The following is an 8,553-nucleotide window of genomic DNA, read 5'->3' as shown; positions in this document are numbered from 1 at the left end:
ACGTGCATCCATCTGAACCCTCTCCTTCCATTTCCAGTTTGAAGGACCTTGTGCTTTCTGGGTCCCATCCAGACATTAGACAATCTCCTTCTTATCCTGCAGTTGGTTAGCAATGGTCATTCTGTTCCCTTAATTCTCCCTTGCGTGTCTTCGAACATGCTCAAAGGATTTGACACTTACCACGTGGACGTCGTGGGGGGCCGCCGCTGGGCCCACCACAGTCTGCAAACCCAGGTGTAGGCAGGTGCTCCCTGCCCCGCCCGCTCTCACCTGCACCTGCCCAGGGCAGCCTCACTCACTGACACCCTCACATCCAGCTCAGAAAGCCTCCGGGCACCCAGGATCAGTTCACACTGCCACACCTCTTAGGCTCCTCCGGCCACTTCCTTCTTTCCCTAGAGAACCTCCCTCACGGCATATCCTGCTGCAGCCAGTGCTTTTTGCAGCTTGAAGTCCCCATGTGACTGTCACTTGGCTTCCTGTGTGGACCTCAAGTTCAGTGGCATGTCCTACCCACGCTGACAGCTCTCCTTCCTCGTCACCACCACTGCCTTTCCCACAAATGTCTCTTGTGAGAGCGCGGGACTTTCCCTGGGCTCCCAGAGCTGGCAGCTTCCTCTCTGCCCCTGGACCAAGCTGTCCCCGGGGCCTCAGAGGGGACGCAGAGCTCAGCCCTGGCCTGGGCCGTCCTCCTGTGCACACTCTGCACCTCCCAGGAGACACCCCAACTTGTGGAAACAGTGGGCTTTGGGTAGATGGGGTCCAGACTTCGTTTTTTTGTAGGAGAGTTTTAGGACTTGTTCAGGCCGGTAAATCACATCGGGTCTCAGCCCACGGTTCCCCCCTTATGAGCGCTTGCTGTGTGTTTTGGCCAGTTCTGTTTTACCTGGAAAATGCTCTCGCCCTCATAAGCGGGAGGACGCCAGCGCTCGTCAGACTGGGTGAGGACTGCACTGTGAAGGGCCCCCACCTGAGCCTTCCTTCTCCCCCATATCTCCCTGCAGAGCCGGTGCCCCTCCCCCCAGATACAGGCCACGTCACTGTCTGTCACAGCAGGACTGGTGCAAACCTCACCCTGGAGTGCAGAGCCGAGGGGGCCTCGGAGTTCCTGAATGTGACCTGGTGGCACAGTGACGTCCCCAGGAAGTGGCAGCAGAGAGGGACCCTGGGACCAGGCTCCAGCGCCTGGCCCCTGGCTGTGAGCCTGCCCCTGGAGCAGCTCAACACCAGCTTCACCTGTGCAGTCAGCAACCAGGTGGACCGGAAAACGGCCACCACCACCCTGGGGGACGTCTGTGCCCGTTGTGAGTACATGTGCCAGGGAAGGGGCAGGTAGCACTGCGGGCCCTGCAGGTTCACAGCTCACCTGCCACCTGGTCACACATACAGAGCAGTGGGGGTCTCACCCCCCTTGTTTCTGTGCTTAAATGTCTCTCGCCGACCTGCCCTCCTCCCCACACGTGTCCTGCTGACCCCGGAGGGAGCCGTCCTCCCTCCCACACCATCTTCCAGAGCGGTTTAATGCACACAGAAACTGGGTCGTGTCATCTTCTGTGTCCCCTGTGGGATTTGCTCTCCAGGGGCTCCCTGTGAGATTTCGGGGTGGGCCACCCCTCCCCGTTTCTGACGTCACTCACACCCTGCACACCTCACGCTTCCCGAAGTCAACTTGCTATTCAGGCTGTGACCTGCAGACAGTCTGTGCCTCTACCATCCGCCCTCCCTCACAAATTTTAATTTCTTGAATATTTTACTGACGGATTTCCCTCAGGCACCACTGACGTTGTGATCACGTGACCCACGCTGTCACACAGGGCCCCTCACTGGATTTGGAGCTCGGCTCTTAATGAGGTTGAACAAAAGGCTCCTGGTTCTCCTTTGCCCAAGACCATGAGGCTGCCGTCCTGTCCTGCCCTCAGGCGTCACCTCCTTCAAGGAACCGTCATGCCCCACACTGCGTGGCAGTGCCCTGTGTGTGGATGTGTCTCCTTGGAGCCTGGACGCCTTGTCCTCCTTGGCTCCCTGTGCCAAGAGGGCTTCTGGCCGAGTTGGCTCACAGTCGGTGTGTCACTGAATGACTGACTCACCTGTGCGCCCTGTGCAGCCTCACCTCTCGAACCCATCCTCCACCCACTGGGGGGGTCTGATGTGTCAGCATCCCGTAAAACCCGTCACCCTCTCCTCACACCTCAATCTCTGTCCCAGGTGAATTTCCACACTCAGCATGACCCACAGGACCCCCTCCCTGTGCTGCCTGCCCCAGGGGTGCTGGCAACTCCCAGGGGCGGCTTTCTCCAGGGTGCCCCCTTCCTGCAGTGCTGTGCCCACCCAGAGTGTCTGGGAAGCTCCTGCTCCCTCCAGACTCAGGTTACCCATCACCTCGTGTGGTATTTTCTGTCCCCCATCTGGGTGACGAGCCCCGGGGGACCACACCATCCCTTGTCATCTCTCTGTTCCTGCCATGCTCCTCCCTCCTCGGCTTCTGATCCAGGACCTGCAGGCTTCTCCACCTGCTCTCTCTTCCTCCCCTTGGCAATGGATACCTCACGTTCTCTCTTGCCTTACCCTTCTTCACTCTCTCCGTGTGAGGGAAACAGATTCCCAGGGACAGGCCACTGGTCGCCACGTGGCAGGCATTGCAGGTGCTGTCATGGTCGTACTGCTGACTGTGGTAGCCGGACTCTACTTTTGGAAGAAACGTGGGAAGAAGAAGGAGATGGAGGCTGGAACAGGCAGGTTGCACATCTCCTTCAGGCCCAACCCCTCCCCTCCGCACGGTGCCCTTTGTCCCTTTGTCCCTTTCTCCCTGCACAGGGGGGTGGTGTGGCCATGGCCCTGGCGTTCATGGTGGTGGGGGTGTGCAGGGTTCTAAGGCTCAGAGTCGAGCTTTATTTTGTGTGTGACTCAGGTGCGGGACTGAAGGATGGCTGTCGGGTCCATGAGGATGGCATCTGCTATGCAGAGCTGAGCCAGCAAGTGTCTCAGGAGGGAGGGGACAAGGTGAGAGCTGGAGCTGGGCCACCTGGGCCCCCCAGGTCCCTGTGTCCCATGTGGGCTTGTGAAGCCCAGTCATCTGCCCGTTCTGGCTCCTCTGCCCCTTAACTCCTGGCGAGTCCACTCACTAAGTGAGAGAGTTTACAGGGGGACCAGTGTCGTCCTGGCCCTGGGGAGTCTCCCACAGTCATGTCAGCAGCACTGCTTCCACCCAGGCCCCTCGGGCCCCTCAGCTGCTCCAGGTACCCCCTGTCTTACCCTCCTAGGGCGTCCGTGAGCAACCTCTGGAAGGAAAGATACCTGTCACTACTATCTACAGTGAGGTCCACAGGCCAGGACAGGCCGCGAAGGTCATTTGAGTGGAAGAAGCAGGAGAAGGCAGCGCTCCCAGGATGTCTCCGTTCCCAGCAGGACGGCTGCGCACACGACCTCTCCCAGCTCTGCTCCAGCTCCCGCGACTCTAACCCTTGTGCCCTAGCTCCCTGGTCACACACGGCCAATGGCACGTGTGGCACTTTTTCTGTTGGTAGAAATGGGATCTCTGGGAATGTGGGCACCCCCGCTGCTGGGTGGGCCATCATCACTGCGTTATCGCCACGGAAACAGCACAGGGGAGGAGGGTGCCTGGCTTGCTCTCGTGCTTCCTGCAGCCTCTGGCCTCGGTCACCACCACACTTCCTGGGTCCTCTACTCATGGGCCATGCCACCGCTGCTCCAATGGTTCTGCACGTCCACGAGGCCCAACCCACCCGCCGTCAGAGGTACTGATGTATGGCTCTTCCGGGGGTCCTCCTGTGTGGTGCAGAGGATTCTTTGTTGGGCGATGGTGTCCCAGTGACTGACTGCGGCTTAACGGGGGGAGGCAAAGGAAAGACTCAGGCTGTCACACTGCTGATTCTGCTTTTCCTGTAAGAGGAAGGGCTTCCACCAAAGGATGCTGACTTCCGGTGCGGAGGGGCATGACACCAGGGTGGTCCCTGGCTCTGAACAGGCAGAACCTGTGATAGGAGAGCGGCTCTAAACCGAATCGCTGTCAGATTCCATCAGAATTGTTGCACACTTCCCACCTTGGACCCCAGCACCTCCTGGCTGAGTTGGAAAGTACATTCAGATCCGATGAATTGGTCCCCTTGAGAAGAGGGCCAGAGCCAGAAAGGACCGTGAGGTTACATGACCATTAAAAGTGTCCCAGAGAGAGGAGCTCTGCCCCCTCATTAGAAAAATGAGGCAGTGAGATATGACACAGGGCGGAGGAGCTTGGGCCACAGTGAATGTTGTGATTTGTCTTCTTTCCTATCTATGGAGGGAATTTGCAAGGAGCTACCAAAATCTTCTGAGACGATGTAATGAAATGGACAAATTTTATTCACCAAAATTCCAAAGAGGCTGAGACAGGCAGACAGGCATGAGAAAAACATGAGATAAGCAAGTGGAGTTGAGAGGCTGGACTCCCACTCTGAGGGGGGCGTCACTTGTCAGAGGTGGGATTTGAAAGGACAGTGAGGGGACTGCCAACAAGATGGCCGACGCTATGCCCTGTGAGCCTTCTTAGGACAACCTCCAGAGGTGCAGCGAGCTTATTTATGTTCTGCTCCAGTGGCTCATTTCAGGGAATGCAAATAGGTCTGAATCATCACAAAACTTTGCATGGGGTGGGGAGACTGTGAGAACAGAGGGCTCAAAAGTTCCTGGAGACGAGATGGCACTGGATCATACAGGCTGTAAGAGTCGGCCTCAGATCAAGTTTGATGAGCTGACATCTGAGTTACCTAAAGATGCGCATCTCGAAAAACACAGGACCAGGTGGAGTCCCTGTCGTGTTACTGACTGACAGGGCGCCATTGCCCAGTGGTGCACGGTGGGTTTCCACGTGGGGTGAAGCTCAAACTCGGCTGCGTATTTAGGCGGATGAGTGTGCAACGCCACGGATCCACCAGGACTTCAGCAGGAACGGAGCTGCCATTCTTCCTCTTCCCAGCCATGTCCACTCCTCCCCTCCCAGGACAAACCCCAGACAGCCCCTCGTGACGAGGAGTCATATATGGGAACTGGATCAGCAGCTTCCCAGAATCATAAACGGCCTCTGTGCGGCCGCACCCAGCCCTCATGACTGATCAGCAAGTATCTCCCTGGCCTCTTGTTCCTCGTTTGTATTTTACCGGGTCCAGAAGAAAATTAAATTGCTTCCCCAAGCAATATCATGGAACATGTCTGTATTAGCTTAGTCAGCTTTTATGCATGTGCGTTCCTGAGCACCACCTGTAACCCAAGTCTTGTCTGGGGCAGTTGTGATGGGGGTGAGAAAGCGCACGGATGGGAGAGAAGGGGAGGTCTTTTTCTTGGACAACTTATATTTGTCAAGCCAGCAAGTTAGTTTGTTAAAGGTGCTCAAATTCACGAATTATCATGGAAAAGGAAATGAAACAAGAAACCGTTTTTCCTATCATACTGACAGTCAGGATAACAGTGACCCGTATTGGCAAGACTGTGAGAAAACGGGAACTCCCGTGCACTGTCCGTGGGAATGTAAACATGCCCAGCCATTTGGGGAGCAATTTGTCAGTATATAAATGCACAATTCACGTTGATCTTGAAATTCTACTTTTAGGAAATGATCTTAACAGGCGGAAAGCCGTATATTTGCTCAAAGAAACATGTTAAAGGGTGTTATGGCTGAAACTGCTAGTTTCCTACCCATTCTCTACCCTCTTCCTCCCAACTGTGTATTTGGTGGTAGTGAGGAGCCTACTAAAAACTGACATTTCCCAGACTCCCTTGTAGGTCAAGGAGGGCCAATGAAATGTAAGCAGAAGTCATTGGGTGGGACTTGAGGGAAAGCTGTCTCACCCATCTCCTCCTTTCTTCTTTCTGTTGTCTGGAATGTGGACGTGATAGCTAGCATTCCAGCAGCCAAGGTCACATTTCAGTGACCTTGACGATGGGAGCCACACGCAAGGACCAGAAACATACAAGGAGTCTGGGACCCTGACGCTTCACAGAATCACCATTTTTTACTCTGCAGTTCTCCCCTACACATGTTTTCTGGACACGAGACAAAGAAGCTCATAATTTGCTCAGGTCCCCAGGGTTAGAGCTCTCTCGTTAGCAGCAAAGTGTGTTTCCAATAGTCACAGATTCTATTGTAACATTCCTTTAAAATGAAGGAACAATGTAGAGCCTAAGTGTCCCTGGCTTCCACTTTCCTGGAATTTTCCAGATCCAATTCAGTCTCAGTACGTGAGAATCCTTCATTAAACCTCTTCTTTTTTCTTAAAGAAACTTGAGCGTGAGCCCATTTTAGCACGTTCCTCTCAAGCTGCTGGAGAACCAAACTTGTAATGCAAATATTTTCAGATTTCTGGAAAATAAGACAAGAAGTATACAAGATTTAATAGCTAAAAACTATATAGAAGCCCAAATGATATATTTAAAAAACTGGAAAGTTGTAGAGAGAGAGAGAGAAAAGTAATGTTCAAATCTCAGTGAATATAGGAAAGGAAATATATAGCATTCCACTTGTAACATCTATAATTAGTGGAAAAATGTGTTCAAACTCTTTTTTATCAATTTATAGGAAGGCACTAGTAAAATTAAAAACAAGGTGTTTACCTTCAGAATCATTGGGTGGTAGAGAGGACAAAGAAAGAGTCAGATTCAATGTTCTAGAAACTTTTCATGGCAGGGTTACAAAAAAATAAAAGATTTTAAGCTGGCAATCCCACCATGGGTATATTTACTAATTTGTGATTTTACATTTTAAAGTATACTCCAATAATTAAAATATAGAAATATGAGATATTTGTATCCATGGAATGAACAATACTTGAGTAAGTTCACAATGGCTTCATACAAACCTAGCCAGTAATAATCCCTCAAGACAATGTGCGTTTGCAGTAAGAGTTATTATTAACAGTAGTGGAGGCACGGGCGTGTTTCATGTGGTCTTGAATTTTTTTGGTGACTTTGAGTTTTTGAATTCAAATATTCAAGCTAGGGAACGTTTGAAGAGCTTACAGCAGATGCGGGAGCAGGGGCAGCTCCCCAGTGTGTGGTGTGTTCCGTCTATGGAGTCGGAGGAGATCTTTGTCAACAACTCTGCCCCGCTGGGCTGGTTGGTTCAGTGCTATCATGCCCCCTAGACAGTGAGCATCTGACCTTGATGCTGCAAGTTAGAGCACCACCCTGAACCCGCCGGGGCCGCACGCTTTCTCCTGGGGTCGTTCCCTCACACGTGACTGTCTGACAAATACACCAAGCCAGGGCACCAGGGAAATCCTGCTATATGTTAGGAGGGGTTTTTTCCTTTCTTGTAAATAAAAATATAAACAGACATTCTTCTATTTTCTTCTGAGACCACAATGGATCACCTCACATAACACCCTTTGGAGACCATGACTTTCTCTAAAAGATAGCTTTTTTTTCATGTGATTTTGAAAAGCCCAGAAAGACATACCCAGAGGAACTATACAAAAATGCTTATGATCGATTGAAAATAAGCAGAAGACTTTCTAAAGAAGATATTCAGATGGCCGACAGATAGGTACATGAAAGGTGCCCACCATCACCAATCATCAGTGAAGTGCCAATCAAAACCACCTGAGATGCCACCTCACACCTGTTTGAATGGCTGTTATTATCCAAAAAACAAGAGACAATAAGTGTTGGTGAGGATGTGGAGTAAGGGGACCCCTGTGCACTGCTGGTGGGAGTGTAAATCGGTGTGGCCACTATGGAAAACAGGATGGAGAGGCCTCAAAAAATTTTTAAAAATACTATATGACCCAGCAATTCTTCCTCTGGGTATTCATCTGAAGGAAATGAAATCTCCATCTCAAAGAGACATCTTCACTCCCATGTTCATTGCACATTATTTACAATAGCAGGATGTGGAAGCAACCTAAATGTCCATTGACAAAGGACTGGATAAAGAAAATGCATAGATATATAGAGAGGGTGCCAAAAATATGCATACGCATTTTAAGAAAGGAAAAACCTGAATTAAAATTGTAGTACTCAATGTATGGTCACTTTTCACTTCTGCAATGACAAGAGGTGCTCAGGGTCTAGATACTTCTGATTACGGCGAACTACTGCTTGAGCATAGAAAACATCTATTAAAATGTGTATACGCTTTTTTGGCACCCTCTGTATGTCTTATTCAGATATATATATCGGCCATAACTAAGAAGAGTATCTTGTCTTTTGTGACAACATGGATGCATCTTGAGAGTCTTACGCTAAGTGAAATAAATCAGACAGAGAAACACAACTATATGTTCTCACATACGTGGAATCTACAAAAGCTGAAGTCATAGACGTAGAGAGTAGAAGGGCGGTTGCAGGGCTGGGGTGCGGGGAAATGGGGAGATGCAGGTCAGAGGGCACAGAGTTCCCCCGGAGAAGATGAGGAAGTTCCGGGGACCTACGTATGGCACAGCGACTGTGATGAACATACTCACTGTATTATATACTTGAAAGTTATTAAGACAGTAGATCTTAAATGTTATCACACACGCGTGAAAGCATGGTAATTACTGGAGAGGATGGAGGGTTAACCAT

At 51.1% G+C, this 8,553-nt stretch overlaps 1 protein-coding gene across 1 annotated transcript; it reads left to right on the top strand.

The window, feature by feature from the left end:
* Positions 1 to 666: 666 nt before the first annotated feature.
* Positions 667 to 7,322, top strand: LOC117014536 (uncharacterized). Its single transcript, XM_033092568.1, has 4 exons — positions 667 to 1,304; positions 2,598 to 2,732; positions 2,909 to 3,000; positions 3,261 to 7,322. The coding sequence occupies exons 1-4, from the start codon at positions 848 to 850 to the stop codon at positions 3,351 to 3,353; spliced, it is 777 nt and encodes a 258-aa protein (XP_032948459.1). The 5' UTR covers positions 667 to 847; the 3' UTR covers positions 3,354 to 7,322.
* Positions 7,323 to 8,553: the final 1,231 nt, after the last annotated feature.

The sequence above is a fragment of the Rhinolophus ferrumequinum genome, chromosome 22 (genome assembly GCF_004115265.2).
Source record: "Rhinolophus ferrumequinum isolate MPI-CBG mRhiFer1 chromosome 22, mRhiFer1_v1.p, whole genome shotgun sequence".
In the NCBI taxonomy this organism is placed as follows: domain Eukaryota; kingdom Metazoa; phylum Chordata; class Mammalia; order Chiroptera; family Rhinolophidae; genus Rhinolophus; species Rhinolophus ferrumequinum.
Note: the sequence above shows the minus strand (reverse complement) of the source record. Positions and strands in the feature narration are given on the sequence as shown.

Coding starts and splice junctions, on each gene's coding strand:
- LOC117014536 (XM_033092568.1), top strand. CDS start 848: ATGAGCGCTTGCTGTGTGTTTTGGCCAGTTCTGTTTTACCTGGAAAAT. Junction 1,305..2,597: donor GGGGGACGTCTGTGCCCGTT/GTGAGTACATGT, acceptor TGAGGGAAACAG/ATTCCCAGGGACAGGCCACT. Junction 3,001..3,260: donor CTCAGGAGGGAGGGGACAAG/GTGAGAGCTGGA, acceptor TTACCCTCCTAG/GGCGTCCGTGAGCAACCTCT.